This window comes from Malania oleifera, chromosome 1 (assembly GCF_029873635.1).
Source record: "Malania oleifera isolate guangnan ecotype guangnan chromosome 1, ASM2987363v1, whole genome shotgun sequence".
Classification (NCBI taxonomy): Eukaryota; Viridiplantae; Streptophyta; class Magnoliopsida; order Santalales; family Ximeniaceae; genus Malania; species Malania oleifera.
In genome coordinates, this window is record NC_080417.1 from 125,563,220 (window position 1) to 125,582,623 (window position 19,404).

The 19,404-nt window shown below is 39.2% G+C and overlaps 1 protein-coding gene across 2 annotated transcripts in view; it reads left to right on the forward strand.

Annotated features, from left to right (window-relative positions):
- The window catches only part of LOC131154022 (1,4-alpha-glucan-branching enzyme 1, chloroplastic/amyloplastic-like), an 86,009-nt gene extending 80,683 nt beyond the window's left edge, over positions 1 to 5,326 (forward strand). For both annotated transcript variants that reach the window (XM_058106481.1, XM_058106484.1), the window contains exons 18-23: positions 73 to 173; positions 3,064 to 3,141; positions 3,826 to 3,981; positions 4,617 to 4,691; positions 4,799 to 4,934; positions 5,032 to 5,326. In XM_058106481.1, the coding sequence (XP_057962464.1) occupies positions 73 to 173; positions 3,064 to 3,141; positions 3,826 to 3,981; positions 4,617 to 4,691; positions 4,799 to 4,906 (518 nt within the window). In that variant the 3' untranslated portion in view covers positions 4,907 to 4,934; positions 5,032 to 5,326. The remainder of the gene's footprint in view (positions 1 to 72; positions 174 to 3,063; positions 3,142 to 3,825; positions 3,982 to 4,616; positions 4,692 to 4,798; positions 4,935 to 5,031) is intronic.
- The last annotated feature ends 14,078 nt before the right edge of the window (positions 5,327 to 19,404 follow it).

Sequence of the window (19,404 nt, forward strand, 5' to 3'; positions counted from 1 at the left end):
AATTGCTGTTGGGTTTGATGATTCCTGAATAACCTAAGGAACTTCATCCTCTTTATCTTTTTTTTTCATCAGAGTGGATAGATTTTCCGAGGGCTGATCAACATCTTCCCAATGGCAAAGTAGTCCTTGGGAACAGCAACAGTTATGATAAGTGCAGACGCAGATTTGATCTGGTAAATTTTGACTTTAGCTCATATCACAGGTTTGAATCAGTTATCATTGCAAAGGAAGAGAAATCGCACCTCAAGTCTTTTTTTTTTGGTGCATCATGTTTCATGATTATTGTAGGTGGGGAATCAGGGGGATTTGGGAGAATTGTACATGTCGAGTAATATGAAGCAGTTTATGCATGGGGGATGGGGGTGGAAGAGGTTGCCTTTAGAACTAATAATGGAGAATAAAAATTGAGAAACTGAAGGGTAAAATCAATAAAGCTAGTTGAGTTGAGAACGGTTCCAAAGTAACCATCTCCTTCATACATGGCCATGTGTGCGTATGTGTTCTGTTTTACTGAAAATTCAAAAAATCAATACAAAATATGGAATACTTCTTGATATATATATAGACACACATATATACACATATACATATATATATGAAGAAATGGCCACTTTTTTTTAAAAAAATTAGGGCTTAATTGAGATCATGGTTTTTAACCCAGACCGGACTGACCGGTTTGACCGGAACTGGTCACCTGGCTGGATGATAGTTTAGAACCAGAAATTGTATGGACCAGTAAAGAACCGGCTGATCAACTATCACTTTTTGTCTAATTTGAGAACAAATTATAGTATATATACATAGCCCAAGATACATATAACCGCATGTGCATGTTGATGCCATAGGAACTGAACTGCCAATACATATATCAAGATAAAGTATGAAAGAGATCCCCTAATACCCATATCAGTGAAATCTTAATAGGACTAAATACATTTTTTTAACCAAATACTGCACTACCTTAATAATAACGATGACAACAACAATAGTAATATCTTTCAAATATATATTTGTAGGAAAATGGGAAACAAATGCAAATTTTGTCTTAGTTTTCATTAAGAACGACTACAATAACAACAACAAAACAACAGTGGTAATAATATAGTGATGATTGTTTATTCTAAAAAGGGCAGCCTGGTGCACAAATCTCTTGCGTATGTGGGGTCTGGGGAAGGGGCGGACCATGATTGTTTTATAGTACGCAGCCTTACCTTGTATTTTAGCATGAGACTATTTCCACATCTTGAACCCATGACCTCCAGGCCACATAGCGACAACTTTACCGTTGTGCCCAAGCTCCCCTTATGATTGTTTACTCTAATTGACTAAATTCGTGATTGTGATTTATTATTATTATTATTGTTGTTGTTGTTGTTGCTACATCATTGCTTTGACCACTGGTTTCACCCACAAGTCCAACTTGTCTGACCGATTGAGTGGCTTCACTAGGCCACTGGTACAGGTTTTAAAACCTTGGTTGAGATTGCCTCAATAACTGAATGTGCACTAATCCAATTGGTTGAGATTGCCTCTGTAGTTGCATGTGCACCAATCCACTTGGTTGAGATTTCTTTCATAATTGTCTTTTATTGGGATTTTTTTTAGGCTTGTATGTTGAAGGCCACAATGATTTTTTTGCTTTTGCCCTGTGTGGCCAGGTGTCATGGGGTCTAAGTCCTCACACCTCTCCTTGGCACTATATAGCACCAATCTCACTTGCTTAAGCCAATGACACAACCAAATTCCTTGGTTGGTCCTACAAATGAGTAAAAGAGAGTACGACATACAAAAGGCAACAAAATTTACAGGAGCAACACCTCCTAACCTTTAATCTTATTCAGGATGAGGATTAAACACTCAAGACATGAGCCAGGAACACCATCCACAAATTCCCTCTGATGTCCCTTGTCATCCCACTTGTCATTATATACAGTTGAAACCCCAATTGTCTAGGGTCTGCACTTGACTAGTGCAACTACATATATTGTGCTGGATGTGGCCAACATTTGCTAACAAAACATGACAATTAAATCTACATGGCCCCAACCATGTCCATCTCTGACCATGTCTAATATGTTCTCAGCTTCTATGTGCTCCCTGCTTAGCAACATAGAATGTCAATCCATCAAATCCCACAAGATAACCCATTATAAGCCGTCTTATGCTATTGCCTTGACACATGAGTTGACAACACCACATGCCTTGGCGTTATGTCAAGGCAATCAAGGGTCTGACACCAGGCCACGTTGAATTTTTTGCTTTTGCCTTGTGGGCCAGTTAGACTCAAGGCCAATTGTTCGAAGACCCATGAGCTTTAATTGGAGTAGAGTAGTGGGTTGTACATTGTCTCAACCAGTATGATTTCCATGTCAACCCAAGTATGTTTGCATTATAGTTGACTTTAAACCAAAAACATTTTTAGTTTCTTTGATGTGCTGCTTCTACTGATGCTCTCGGAGGATACAATTTTGCCGTCATTCAAATTTTTTTCAATTTATTTTAAGCCAAATACTTTTTCAATTTCATTTTTGAGTAGCTTGTGTTGTTAGAATGCTTTTATGTGTAGTTTAAGAAATAAAAAAAAGGGGGGGGGGGGGGAGGAGGAAGGGAAAGGTCAATAATTGCAGATTGCGTAGAACCTGAACCCATTTGTTTTGTGGATTCCCTGGATTAGTTTATTTTAGGGACATGATACCCTTTCTGTGCTATCATCTGACTATTTAATATACTTCTAACATGTTCATGAGTTACAACGTTTTAGATTACGATTTAAACACATATTTTGGACTTCGTATTCAAAGAACCATTTCGTGTTAAATCATAGATTCATAAAAAAAGGCTTTTGGTTACTCCAACTGACTAACATTTGAGTTCAGCAGCAAACTACTCATTTTGTTGCAACATGTATATATCTTGTATAGTTATGCGCAGGTCTTGTCTATTGCTTGCGCTACACCTTTAAAAGACCTTGAAAGTTTCTGTGAACAACTTGCATCCCTTTCAGATGAATAGGTTGTGCGTAATATCTACACAGTTATTGACAGCTATTGTTTATGTTTCCAGGGGGATGCAGGTTATCTAAGATATCGTGGAATGCAGGAATTTGATCAGGCCATGCAGCATCTTGAAGAAACTTATACTGTATGTGCAACTTCTGAAATATATATGCTGTGGTCACAATGTCCTGCACTATTATTTATTTATTAGTTTTGATTCAATGAATTTCTTAATTTGTGAGATTTTCTAAAAAATAATTTGCAAATATTACATGATTCTGATATATGAGGATGGTTATTTATGTTCTTGGGCAGTTATTTGTTTTTGTTGGATATTTTTTTCCCTTTTCGATCTTAAAAAAGAATGAGAAACGAGCAGTTAATGCAACTAAAACAATAATGCAACCAATTACATGGAGTTTTAAATTGCCCACCCCCTTTTTATCCATCCTGTCCCAACCAAATGGAGTAGTATTAGGGACTCATCCTCTGGTTTGCATCCATTCATTCAAAGATGCTCAGGTTGATTGCATATCATCAATCACATTATACTTTTGTTGTTGGGGTGGGGGTAGGGGGTGATGGGTGGAAGTAGAAATTCTTTCATGGTTGTTCAACTGTGCTACATTATACAGGTTATAATGTATATTGGCTTACTAGTTCCCAACGCATAAATGTGTTTGATGATATTCGTTCTTGACATGAGACTGCTTGTTATGATTTTTAGATTAGATCTGCATTTTTTGTAAATTTGAATTTTTCTGTACCTGGTAATCAACTTCATACTAGTTTTGAACCTTAATTTTTTCCTGATTGATCTTTGGTGTAGTTCATGACTTCTGAGCACCAATTTATATCACGGAAGGATGAAGGAGACAGGATCATCGTCTTTGAGAGGGGGAGCCTTATTTTTGTCTTTAATTTTCACTGGACAAACAGCTATTCAGATTACCGAGTGGGATGCTTAAAACAAGGAAAGTATAAGGTGCGTCTTCCAAATATGCCCGCCTGCTGTATTTGCACATTTCTAATGTTGCATTTATCCATGTATGTATTATTATTATTCTTTATAGCATCTGGTTTAGTGAGGTTCGGTTAATTTTTCTGTCATTTGTAACTTAAATATGAAAAAAAAAAAATTAAGGCGTGGATTAATAATCCTGTGATTAGTAAATTCTTGTCATAGAACTAGCTGAAAAAGGTCTGCTTGAGAGTTGATCCGTCAAATTGTTAATCTCTACTTTCTGGTTAGTCAATGGTTATGGATTTTCTTGCGTATATAATGTAATGATTTGCAATGGTTGGTTAAAATGCAAATGCTCACGTGACTAAAGTTTGCCTTTGAAGCATATCTGAGCTTACTATACAAGAAGCGTGAGTGGTGCTGCGACCATGATAACAAGAAAATTTTTATCTTCATAAAGACTTCAGCCTCCTTCCCGCACCCTGTTAATATTGATTATGCCTCATGGTAGCTGGCTTTAAAAAAAAAAATAAAAAAAAAAATAAAAAAATTGTCATCCTTCCTCTCTCCATGGCTTCTGCTTGTGTTAATTATTTATTATTTATTGTTTGTTTTTAAAGCTTTCTACTAGAACTATTTCATGTCCCCTATTTCAGATTGTCTTGGATTCTGATGATGCTTTGTTTGGAGGGTTCAATAGAATTGATCATGCTGCAGAGTTTTTCAGCTCAGTAAGAAAAAGATTCTTTGGGTTCTTATTTATTCCAAGAATTCATCATCATCATCATCATTGTCTCTTCTTATTCGTTTAATTAAACTCTAATGGTTACCCCTGCAGGAAGGGTGGTATGATAACCGGCCTCGTTCGTTCCTTGTGTATGCACCATCTAGAACGGCAGTGGTCTATTCTCTGGTGGAGGATGAAATGGAAACTGTCGAGGACTGAAATTAATCTTGATACAGCTTTTCTTGATGTAAGGACAATTTACTTTTTGTATCTTCTTGCTGTACTCTCTAAAACCCCCATAACATAACTGTGCTGACCTTTGTCGTACCATGGTGTCCTTGTAGACTCTTGCTGCCATGTTTCGAGCCCTGGCAGTCTCAGCACCACCCCATTTGAGAACAGTAGAGATGAAACAGAATGCAGCACAAGATGACAGGCCGCAATTCAGCAGAGACCAAACCGGAGATCATGTCTTTGTAACGTCTCTCTGTAAATGTATTTGCTTTCTTGTGTTAAAATGGATACTGGATTATAATGGTCACCATTGGTGTCATCATCAACAGAGACGTCAGTGTATAGCTCCCTGTGCGTCTTATGTCGCCAATAATTCCCCACTTAATAATACGAGCATTTTCTTCATAAGCCTGCAGCGACCATTTGTCTAAAAAGACCCAGTACTATAGCCTTGGCATATTGTTAAATAAATAAAATGTATATTCCGAAATTAAATTCAAAGAGACTGAATTTAACAACTCAAGAATCAAATAATAACTTTAACTAAACAATTAATTAAACTAACAAATCAAGAATAATAACAAATCATCTGTTAACACGTCCCCTTGAGATGGAGATGGTGAATAAAAATTCAATATATCCATAGAAGATGTTAGAGAAATTGCTTTGCAGATATTGAGAGGAAGAGTCGGTGTCGGCACAGCTGTGCCGAGAGATGCAGAGTCGACGTCATCAAGAGAAAATTTCAAGAAAGAAACAAGATATAAATGAAATGCGGAAGGAATCTAGAATCACCAAATTGAGAAAATTTCAGATACCTAATAGCAGAATTCAACCAGCGTAGAAAATTCCAAAGTAGAATTTTAAAGTAGCATATGCAGCATTCCATAGTAGAATTTTAGAGTAGGATATGTAGCATTCCATAGAAGAATTTTAGAGTAGGATATGCAGCATTCCAGAGCAGAATTTTAGAGTAGGATATGCAGCATTGCTGAGCATAAAATTCCAAAGCATAAAATTCTAGAGCAAAATATGGTGACCAACAAATCAGACCAAATACGAGTGAGCTGGAGGCTCCAGACAGGCAATCTCTGCAACTAAAAAATCAAAGCAAACAAAGGACTGAAGAGAAAAATTCCAGAGTAGAAGTTTAGAGCATAAAATTCCCAAAATTCTATAGCAGAATATGGGAGAATGAAAAGAAAAAAAAATGTATGCGGAAGCAAGAATCAGAAAATCAGAAAAGCAGAAAATCCGAGGAGGGGAAGCGAAGCAATCACCAACAAGGCAAAGAAGAAACCCAAGAAGCAAAAACGAAATGAGAAATGCCCAAACGAAGAAAACAAGAATAGAAGATCGTTGAGATTGGCAATTTCAAATCTCGCAAAATACAGAACCCCTCGCCCATCCGACTCTTCGGCACCTCTAGAGCAACAAAGCATTAAGGAATCGACGACTTTGGGTGAACTGTGGTTTTGATAACTCGGCTTCAGAGGCGAATGTTTGCGATAGAGCCGCGGTGACTGCCCAACACAAGAATGGTGAACTGGGGTTCCAAGAACCCGGTTTCAGAGGCATCATAAAGAAGCTTCAAGGGCTTCAACATGAGGAGTGATCTTGATCGTGAACGGGAACCCACGAATCTTGATTGCAAGAACGATTTACTTGCTCTTCGAACGCTAGAAGCCGAACTTGAAGTCGTCACTGCCGGTGGTGACGACATTGACGGAATTTGGAGCTGCGGACATGGCAAACGCGAGGGATTGCAGTGAGAAGAGATCGCGAAGCCTGTGGAGATTGAGAGAGCGTCAGAGTGGAGCGAAGAGTGCTCTGAGAGGCAAGATCGCAAGAGGAACTCTTCGCAGGGATTAGTAGAAAAACTCTTAAACTTTCTTGAAACTGAGAGAGCGTCAAAGTGGAGCGGAGATTGCTCTGAGAGGCAAGACCTCGAGAGAAACTCTTCGTAGGGAACAACGAAAGAACTCTCAAGCTTTCTTTTTTTGGGTACGACCCGGGTATCCGCCTACCGTCAACGATGTCCGTTTTACGATCCGTCGCACCGGCCAGCGACTAATCACACGCCCCGTGGATCCGGTCCCACATCACCACGAGGAGGGTAAACCAGGAGCCCAGGGGCGGAATCGAACCCGGGAGGCTCATTGCTGACCTCGTGAGAGGCACACCCGTAGTCCGCTCCACCACCTGAGCTACGCCCTGGGGGCAACTCTCAAGCTTTCTTGAAACTGAGAGAAAGAGAGCGGAAGGAAAATGCTTTGATACCATGTTAAATAAATAAAATGTATATTCCGAAATTATATTCAAAGAGAAGATTACAAGGGCATATATACAATAACCCATAAAGGAACTTAACAGCTTAAGAATCAAATAACAACTTTAGCTAAACAATTAACTAAACAATTAATGAAACTAACAAATCAAGAATAATAACAAATCATTGTTAACACATATATTTGGGTGGATTGCTGAAATGACATTTATGTCAAATAACAAACCCCACTGATATGTAAGCCTATAAAGAGGGGAGTTAAAACCCGCCGAGAGTATGGAATGATCCCCTCAGTTTATGCTATAGAATTGGTTTCTCTAAGCCTAAGATTTCCAAAACCTTTTTGATTCAATTTTTTGGTTGAATAAATTGGAACTAAAAATATGCAAAAAGTAAGTGACGAACTTAATTTCTTTCCATTTTCCATGCCTCCCAAACAGATGGTTAATTCAAAGAAATATAGAATGTCTCACATAACAGTTGACTATTATTCAACCACGATTACATTTTTTATGTCTGGGGCCACTATTAGGATCGTTGTTGTGATATGGATCGAACAATGAAGATGCAGAGCGGAATAAACAACAAGAAGTAAATAACACACAATCAGAACAAGAACAACACAAAGATTTACGTAGTTTGGCATAACCTACATCTACAGAAGCAATGTCACACAAATTTCACTATGGAAATCACAATGTACACAATACACTTATCAATATGATCACATTCTTCAATATATGCCCAGAATAACATATATAGAAGTTCCGCAAAGGTTTCCCTTCGTTTACCCAACTACCCAACGTTCAAAAATTCAAAATTCAGAAAAATTACTCGCAGCCCAGACACCTTTCGCCGATGAGTATAAGGCTTCGTCGATGATCCACAGAAGATACTTTGTTGACGAGAATATGATTTCGTCAAGGAATCCAAAACTCTGAAATTTCCTGCTCTTTATACATTCTCGTCGACGATTTCAGAACCTTCGTCTACGACTCGTTGCTGTCCACTCGTCGACGAACACGAGGCTTTTGTCGATGAGCTTTTCTGTGCGGCCCCTTCATGTTTTTCCCTTTTCCTTCTTTGCTTACAAAAACAAAGTATAAGAGTCACAAACAACAATCTCCACCTTGGCAATTATATGCCCCTTAAGAGAATCTCGAAAAACATGAACTACTCCATCTTGAATTTGAAAACGCTTAGTTGGGTATGTCTTCCTTCTAACACTTGGAGACATGTCCTAAGTCCAAGCAATACTTGAACTTCTCTGAAGTAACTGATTTAGTCAGAATATCTAGTGCATTTTCAAAAGTGTGAACCTTCTCTAAGACAAGTTCACTTGAAGCAATTAATTCCTGAACCCTGTGGAACCTCACATTAACATGGTTGGTTCTAGCATGGTATACTTGATTCTTCACCAAGTAAATGACACTCTGACTATCACAATGTAGTATAATCCCAACTCTTTAACTAAACCGGTAAGTTATAAGGCTTCCTTTGTAGTTTCGGCAACTGCCATATATTTCGCCTCAGTCATGGACAATGCTACCAGAGATTGTATCATGGATCTCCAACATACCGGTCCTCCTATAAGGGTAAACACATATCCCGTTGTAGACCTTCTGTCATCCATATCTCTAACATAATCAGTATCAACAGACCCCATAACGGAAAGACAACTCTGTTACTTGCTGAACATGATGTCATATCCCGATGTACCCGTAAGTATCTAAGTGTCCATTTTACAGCTTCCCAATATTGCCTTCTTGGATTAGAAAGAAACTTACTTACCATGTTCATCACATGAGCCAAATCTGGTCTCATACATACCATGACATACATCAAACTCCCCACAACACTAGCATAGGGGACTTTTGACATGTCCCGAATTTCCTTATCCGAACTTGGACAATCTACAGTAGACAACTTAAAATGATTCGCTAGAGGTGTACTCACCGGTCTTGCATCAACCATGTTAAACCTCTCCAACACCTTATGCACATGACCACCCTGAGATAGCCATAATCTCCCTGCATTCCTTTCTCGACGAATCTCCATCCCAAGTATTTTCTTGGCTGAACCAAGATCCTTCATGTCAAATTCCTTATGCAACAGGTCCTTTAATTGATTAGCCTTAGTTAAATCTTTTGCAGCTATCAACATATCATCGACATACAATAACAAGAAAATAAGTGAGCCATCATCAAGTTTGTTCACATATACGCAACAGTCATATTCACACATTTTTTAGCCAATATTGATCATGTAGGAATCAAACCATTTATACCATTGAGTTGGAGATTGTTTTAGCCCATAAAGAGATTTCTTCAACCTAAAAATTAAATTTTCCTTTCCGGGTTCAATGAATCCCTCCGGTTGTACCATATAGATTTGTTCCTCTAAGTCACCGTGAAGAAACGCCATCTTCACATCCATTTGTTCCAAATGAAGATCATAATGAGCTACCAACCCCAACGCAACTTTGATAGAAGTATGTCGGACCACTAGAGAAAAGATCTCATCATAATCTATCCCTTTCTTCTGTGAGTATACTTTTTCCACCAACTGTGCCTTGAACTTATCACCTTCCTTTTCTAATATTGCCTCCTTCTTCCTATAAACCCATTTGCAACCTATCAGTCTTTTCCCATCTAGAAGCTCCACCAACTCCCAAGTTTGATTTTTACGTAGTGACTTCATTTCCTCAATCATTGCTTCCATCCATCTATCTTTCTCCTGACCATGCATTGCCTCTTGAAATTTAGTTGGATCGTTGCAACTAGTAAGAAAAACATAAGACAATAACTCTTCAAACCCATACCTTGGTGGAGGCCGAATAGTGCGTCTGGATCTTCTTAACGGAATATCGTCGACTTGTTGGCTTTCCAAACTAGAGCTCCATGCAACCATGGGTCCATGATCATTTCCGTTGTCCTGAGCTTCCAACTTGACTTGCACGATATTTTCATCACTGCCCTAGCTTTCTAGCTCATGTTTCTATTCATCACATTCTTGAGTACGCTTCACCATAACCTTCTCATCAAAGACTACATCCCTATTGATCATTATCTTATTTGCCACTGGGTCCCATAGCTTGTACCCCTTTACACCTACTGGATACCCCAAAAAGATGCAACGACCAGATTTCGGGTCAAACTTAGACCTCTCCTCATTAGACACGTGGACATAGGCTAGACACCCGAATACTTTCAAATCTGAATAGTTTACTACATTTCCCGTCCATACCTCTTCCGCCACTTTACCCTCTAGTGACGCTCTTGGTGATCTGTTTACCAGAAAACAAGTCATACTAACTGTCTCAGCCTAGAAATTCTTCAATAGCCCTGCATTCAATCTGAGACACTGAGCCCTATCAGTAAGAATCCGATTTATCCATTCTGCCACACCATTTTGTTGAGGTGTCTGGCGAACTGTAAAATATCTTTTGATGTCCTGCTCCACACAAAACTCCATAAACTAAGAATCAACGTACTCGGTCCCATTATCCAACCTTAAACATTTGATTCTCCTCCCCATCTGGTTCTCGACTTCAGCCTTCCAAATCTTAAACTTGACAAACGTACTTGATTTGTGACGCATGAAGTAAACCCAGACCTTCTATGAGTAATCATCAATAAAATTCACATAATACACATGTCCACCCTTCGATGCAACTTTAACTGGGCCCTAAACATCTGAATGTATATAGTCAAGAATACCCTTTGTCTTGTGAATGGCTGGTCTAAACTTTGCCCTATTCTGTTTTCCAAGAACACATATCTTGCAAAATTCCAACTGACATGATTTCAAACCCTTCAAAAGTTTCCTCTTGTGTAGTTCCTTCATGCCATGTTTCCCCATATGCCCAAGGTGCATATGCCAGAAGACGGTCTCATTTGATTTAGCATCCACGGCTGCAACTCCACCTACAACGGTAGTTCCCTACAACGTGTAAATATTCTCATTTAGTTTTAGTCCTTTCATTACAGTCATATAACCTTTCCATACCGTCAAGACTCCACATTTGGACTTATATAATTGAAGTCATTACAATCCAAAGTATCAAGAGATATTAAACGCTTTCTCAACTCAGGTATATGTCTTACATTACACAATGTTCTTACAATACCATCAAACATCTTTATCTTTATATTTCCTATGCCAATGATCTTCAAGAAGCATCATTAACCATAAGAACTAATCCAGAATTCACTAACCTATAAGTTCTAAACCACTCCTTGTTCGGAGTCATGTGATAAGAACATGCTAAGTCAAAGTATCCAAGAGTCTGTTAGATTATCCAACCTTGCTGAAATTGATAGAACATCACCATCCACTGAATCTTCTTCTTGAACAATATCCACATATTTTGAAATCCCCTCATGCTTTTCAACATTTCCCTTCTTCCAATTCGGACACTCTGGTTTCACATGCCCCTTTTTACCACATTTATAACACTGAATTTCCTTCTTCTTCTTGGATTGATTTCGAGATGATTTCTGACTAGACCCATTCTTAAACTTTCCTTTGCTTCGCTCATTACTACCCTTTACCACAAGTCCTTCTCCTTCATCATATATCTTCAACCTTTGATGAAAATTTAACAAGACACTTGTTACCTCTTCCAGATCAAGAGTTTCTTTTCCTCACGTAAGAGTGGTCACAAGATTTTCGTAGGTATGATTCAAGGGCAAAGAATTTAACAACATCAAAGCCTTATCATCCTCATCAAACTTCACATCAACCCTTATCAAATCACTTATGATTTGGTTAAAAAAATTGATGTGTTGATCCATACTTGATCCTTCAATCATCTTAAGCCAATATAAACGCTGCTTAAGAAAAAGTTTGTTATTGAGGGATTTAGACATGTACCGACTTTCTAACTTCATTAGATAGCCACTGGAGAATCTTCTTTCATCCCCTGATAAAGAATTTCGTCGACCAAACACCAGCGTATTGTAGACGCTTCTTTTGCTTTCAAATCTACCCATGTTGCCTCATCCATTCCTTTCGATTGAGTATCAAGCAAAGCCCTAGCCATTCCTTGTTGCACAAGAATGTCACTCTCCTCTACCATAAACCAAAGTTTCCAGTTCCATCGAATTTGACAACGTCAAATCTTGCAGAAGACGATCTCGATGCCATAATAACAATCACTATGATACCAATTTGTTGTGATATGGATCGAGTAATGAAGATGCACAGCGAAATAAACAACAAGAAGTAAATAACACACAACCAAAACAAGAACAACACAAAGATTTACGTGGTTCGGCAAAGCCTACATCTACGGAAGCAATGACATACAAATTTCACTATGAAAATCACAATGTACACAATACACTTTTCAAAATGATCACACATTGTTTGTGACTTTTATACTTTGTTTTTGTAAACAAAGAAGGGAGAGGGGAAAACATTAAGGGGCAGTATAGCAGAGCTCGTAGACAAAAGCCCTGTGTTCGTCAACGAGTGGACAGCAACAAGTCGTCGACGAAGGTTCTGAAATCATCGGCGATAAAGTATTGAGAGCAGGAAATTTTAGAGTTCTGGATTCGTCGATGAAGTATCTTCTGTGGATCGTCGACGAAGCCCTATACTCCTCAACAAAAGGCACCTGGGTTGCGTGCAGTTTTTCTGAATTTTAATTTTTTGAACGTTGGGTGGTTGGGTAAACAGAGGGAAACCTCCAAGGAACTTCTATATATGTTAGTCTGGGCATATATTGAAGAGTGTGTAATCATTTTGAGAATTGTGTACATTGTGATTTCCATAATAAAAATTGTGTGTCATTGCTTCCGTGAATGTGGGCTTTACTGAACCACGTAAATCTTTGTGTTGTTCTTGTTCTGGTTGTGTGTTATTTACTTGTTGTTGTTTATTTTGCTGTGCATCTTCATTATTCGATCCATATCACAACAATCGCCATTTTAAGCAAGAAGAAATCCCAAAGTTTTGCTTGGAAAACACAACGTTCTGGCACTACCCTTTCAACTCTTTAGTGGTGGATCAAAATTCAATTATGAGCTTATATGTGAAACAATTATGTGTTATAGACTATCTAATAAGGATAAGCCCTATTTAAAAGTGATCGGTTATTTTGGATAATGATGGACTTTAATGTATCTGATAGGTTGTGGACCTTTAATGTGTAGATACTTTAGTGGTAATTTCCGTTTATTATGACGAGCGAAAACGAAAATACACATATATGGCCGACGGTTATATAAATAGTGGTATGGTCCCTAGATCACACAGATGGTTCCAAAATTTCTCTTTTGTCATCCCATCGCCAGAGAGAATACAGAGAACGCCAAAGGAATTCTTTGGACATTGCGTGTTGATTTGGAAGGTCATCCGCATGGCTCGACACATCTTTGAACGCTATGGATTTAGATATGCTTCCGCATTTGGTTTAATGTTCTTAATGATTTGACATGACTGATTCTGGGTTGATGATGGTTTACATCAATGAAAGGAAATATTTTTCTTCTAAGATCCAACAAATGGTATCAGAGCGGCTTCATGTTGAATCATTGGGAAATAGTTTCTCAAAGTTTGGTTTGATTTGAATCAAATTAAAAGGGTGTTCTTGTTTGGTTCTCCATTATCTACATGTTGATAGAGTTATTATTATTATTTTTTTTTAAAAAGCTCTCCAGTTCAATTAAGAAATTGCCAAATCTGGTTTACGCACGTTTTGGAAAGATATTTTTATTGCGGTTTAAATTTAGTTATTTTATTCTGAGATAAAGATTTGGTTTGAATTTTTATTTTATCTTTTAGTAAATTCGAACCAAATTAAATTATGGTCCAATAGCTTTTTTTAAAAAAAGGATTGAAATAACTAAATTGCGATTTAAATTTAAATTTAGTTATTTGATTTTGAGATAAAGATTTGGTTTGAATTTTTATTTTATCTTTTAGTAAATTCGAACAAATTAAAATTGGGTTTGGGCCCAATTTTACCCAATTTTTAAGGGAGGATGGTCAAAGGATGATCCTTAAGATTTTAAGGTGGGGGGGGGGGGGGTCATGGGTTGAATTAGGATCTAAGTTGGGCAAACCCAACTTTGTAGAAACCCGAACTTGAAAAATAAAAGAAATAAATAAGAAAAGAAGAAAGGAAAAATTTAAAAGGGCAAAGCAGCAGGACTTGTCGACGAATCCCCTATTTTCGTAGACGAGTTTCCTTCTGTGATTTGTCGACGAAGTTCAAGCATCGTTGACGAAGAAATCCTAAGTGACAAGAAATTTCAGGCTTAAGGTTCGTCCACGAACCCCTTTTTCATCGATGAATGTTCTTTTGCAATTCGTCAATTAATTCGGCTGGGTCAACGACCTATAAATAGGTTTTAAATTACTTCTTCATTAAGAAAATAAAAATATCTCTTCTCTCTCTCTCTAACTTGCGCACCCCACCCTTTCTCTCTTCGATTTCTTGCCATTTGTCTCCTGAATCAACGATCGAAAGTCACCACGAGGATCTGGGGGAAATTCTCTACGAGTTCACCGAAACGGAATCGTGTTTTGGGATTTTCCAAACATCACTCCAAAGTTGAGGTAAGGGTAAAAATGGGTTATTTGTCTAACATTTAACTGATTAAATGGGGTGTATGAGCTTGGAGATGTTTAATGATTATTATTTTGGGGTGGAGTTGTTTGAACTGGGGAAATGTGTTTTCAGAGTTTTGGAACCCATGTCGCCGTGGGTTGGGTTTTAAAAGCGTCGTAGGAACTCTTTCAGTAAATAGGTAAGAGGATTAAGTTAAGTCAAGATTTTATTAAAGTTGAACCTATTAAACTAGCCTAATTATGTCTAATCCATTGGCCCAGGCTTGGCCAGAAATACTGAGAGTCTCGACCAAGTGCTCGACTAAGAAGACTCTAAAGGGCGACCAAGTCGAAATTCTGAGATATCTTGAAGGTCAAAATCCCAAGGGGCTCAACCAGCAAGACTTAATGGTGCGACTAGGTTAAGGATGTTGAAGTTCAAGATTTCGATTTCCCGCGAGGCTCGACCAGGTCGTGACCATGGGGAACAAGGGTGCGACTAGGTCGACGACGGTGATCTTCTATGCGAGATTTCAATAGAACTTTCCTATTTCAAAAGTTATGATCTTGTAAACCATAAGATATATATTTCTAATGTTCGTCTATGTATGGAGGGCAGCATAGAGTGGTGTAGCTGCGTGGAGAGGGCGTGTGCACGTTGTTTCTTCCTTGTTGAGAGTGAGAGAAACTGTAATTGCTGCACTTTGTATACTTCCCTGATAATAGTGAAATCCTTGCAACTCCGTGGACATAGACAAAATTTTCGAACCACGTAAATATTGTCTTGTGCGTACGTGCGATTATTTTCTTCGGCGTGTGCTTTTCTCTATCTTGTTTCTTATAGGTTTAGTGTTCTGGGAATTTCCGCGTGTTTGTTTATTCTCCCTTACAACTGGTATCAGAGCCTACGGTTAAGCTTGAGTGGGAGCAATGGCAGAGGAAGTAGGAAAGCCGCCTGAGATGGAAAAGTTTTATGGCACAGACTTTGGATTCTGGAGAATGCAAATCGAGGATTATCTCTATGGGAAGAAGTTGCATCTGTCACGCCCCGAACCCGGAAATGGGACCCGGGGGTGAAAATGTAATCTAACCTGTCCCTGTATCTGTAAAAACATCCAAAGATATAGTATAAAGGATGAGGGTCCGACCCCGTGGGGTTCCCAGACACCCTAAACACATACAACACAACAGAATATACACAGCGGAAAAAGGTCATTCTATATATATATATATACAGTACCATACCAGAGCTTATACAAGAGCAGAACACGGCTCTATAAAAAACGTACAAACGGGTGCCCAAATACATCTCAAAATGGCAACCCACCAAAAATATAGTTCTAGAACTTACCCAAGCGCTAACTGTAGTATGCCGGCCACTACGCTCCCTACACTAGGACACTAGTTCCAGTTACTCGAAGGACCTATAAAAATGTACGTACAGCAGGGGTGAGACACCTCTCAGTAAGGGAGAACACAGGTTATATGGGTGTATGGCATTTGAGTGTTATCATGATGCAACATACACGTAGTTAAATGCAGTCCAGTACTAATTTACACAGTGCATACACGCACACATATATATACACATGATCAGTAATCCTAATGTTGTCACACCCTTCGGCCTGAAGCCGGCTCGCGACATACGGTGTTGGCCCATAGCCAACCCATGAACATGGTGCCACCAGTACATGACTAGTCCCCAACTCTCATGGCGTCGTACCAGCGCTAATTGGTGGATCCACACCCTTCGGCCTGATCTGCCGGTATAGGCTCACGCCCTCAGATATATAGTCAGACACTCTTGCCTACGTGGCAGGCGATAAACACATGCCCTCGAATATAGAGCCGAACACTCTTAGTACCTAGAACAATTCGGAACCCCGTTCCTACTAGCATTTCAACAGTCATACACACGTGCATGCTCATATAATCAAACAAATCACACCCATTTGGTAATCTAAATCATGGTTTTCCAAACAAATATAGTTTAAACAAGTCAAGGCATGACCATCCCAATAATCCATTATAAATCAACATATACGAGTGGTTTTCAACAAAACCAGGGATGTAGCCCGTCGCCTATTTTTTCCCAAAACTGTAATAATGAAAAACCCATAATTTTCCCCGTTAGATCTCCTCTAAATGAGTAGCCAAAACACACACAGGATCATGAACCACAGTTTCACTGAGTCCAATTTCAAAAATAAGCAATATAAACACAGTTCCCCTTACCTTTTCCCTGAATAGCAAATCCCGAACTCCAAGGCCCCTAAATCACAGTATAGAATATACTCACAAGACTGTTTCCCACAAAACTACCGGATCAGAATTGAAAACTGAGTCTTATCTTGATTTTACGCTGAAACCTGAAAATCTCCGAAACGAGATTCCAATCCATAGAACTTGTAGAGAATCCTTCCACGATCCTTGCGGTAACTTCAAAATCCCGATTCCAGCAACGATTGACGAAGAAATCTAGAGAGAGAGAGAGAGAGAGAGAGATATTTGAAGTTTCTTAATGGAGAAGTAATGAAATTTCTATTTATAGCCCCTTTGACCCGGGCAAAGTCGTCAACGAGTTGGTGTCCTCGTCATCGAGGCTCTATAGTACCCTCGTCGACGAGACGAAGGATTCGTCGACGAATCCTGATATCACCGGTTCTCGAAACTCCTCAGCTTCTACTCATCGATGAGCTTCTGAATTTCGTCGACGAGAAGTACAAAGACTTCGTTGACGAAATCTGGCTTCGTTGATGAGGCCTGCTCTTTTACCAAAATGCCCCTATCTTTAAATATTTAAAAATTATTATCAAAAGTCGGGTTCTTACAATCTCCCCTTCTTACAAAAATTTCATCCTCGAAATTTGCCATCTCTCATTCATACCATCGAATACATATAAACAACTCTAGAGAAAAATTGGCGACTACTACAGCGTAGCACTATCATACACATACACATACATACCCTCACTTATGACGGAGGAATACCGTGGTTACATATAAAACTATCCCAGGAGTTCACAATACACACACTCCCAACGACTAACCACCTATCCCAACCTATAGTAGGATAATGTACAAGTGCTCAAAACAACTGTGGATACTTCCGGCGTATTTCCGTTTTCAGTTCCCAAGAAGCTTCCTTAACCTCGTGGTTTCGCCACAATACCTTCACTAATGGTATCTCTTTGGTACGAAGCTTCTGAACTTTACTGCCTAGAACCTGAACAAGTATCTCCTCATACGCTAAAGTATCCCCAATTTTCAACTCATCATAACTAATAACATGTGAAGGATCCAACACATACCTCCTCAACATGGATACGTGAAACACCGGAATAGGCAAAGGATGCAACGGCCCTGCTGACCTCTGATGTTCAGCTTTCACATGCTGACACGTTAGACATTGCTCCACGAATTCAGCAATCTCCTCTTTATACTAGACACATCTTTGTACTACCAGGATGTACCGTATACAAAGAAAGATCCTCTAGAATCATCCTTCTGATCTCATCATCATTCAGAACACACAACCTGGTCCCAAACCTCAACACACCTCCCTCAGAGATGTCAATCCCTGCTGTACCTTTTCCCTAACCTCTGCCAACTCTGCATCACTAGCCTGCGTGACTTTTATACGCTCAAATAAAGTCAGCTGAACCACCAAATCAGCAAGATAAGCCTGATGATCACAACCTACTAACTCTATACCTGAGCTCTCCAAATCCCATCTGATGTGATGCTGAGTTACAATCGCAGATACAGCTGTAGGCCCTAACTTCCGACTCAACGCATCAGCTACCACATTAGCCTTCCCCGGGTGATAACTGATTGTGCAATCGTAGTCCTTAATTAACTCTAACCACCGCCTCTATCTCATGTTCAACTCCTTCTGTGTGAAGAAATACCTGAGACTCTTATGGTTAGTGAAGATCTCACACTGCACTCCATACAAATAGTGTCACCAGATCTTCAGTGCATATACCACAACAGCCAATTCCAAATCATGCGTAGGGTAATTCTTCTCGTACTCTTTCAATTGCAGAGAAACATATGCCACTACCTTACCTTGCTGCATAAGCACACATCTCAGAACTTTCAGAGACGCGTCACTATAAATCACAAACCCACCATCCCCCAAAGGAATGGTCAACATTAGAGCAGTAACCAGCTGGTGCTTCAACTCCTGAAAGCGCTGCTCGCAATCACTGGTCCACTTAAACTGGACTCCCTTCCTAGTCAATCGTGTCAGAGGTCCAGAAAGTTTAAAGAAACCCTTTACGAACCGACGATACTAACCCGCCAGTCTTAGAAAACTTCGAACCTCCTGCACATTCTTCGGTCTCCCCTAGTCGACCACAGCTTCGATCTTACTAGGATCAACAGAGATACCATCACCCGTCACCACATGGCCTAAGAATGCAATCTGACTTAACCATAAATCACACTTCTTCAGCTTAGCATACAACTTCTTCTCCCGCAGAATCTGTAACACTAACCTTAAATGTTCCACGTGCTTTTTCGTACTCCTCGAGTATACCAGAATGTCATCAATGAATACCACTATGAATCGATCTAGGTACTAATGGAAAACCCTATTCATCAGATCCATGAACACCGCTGGAGCATTCGTCAA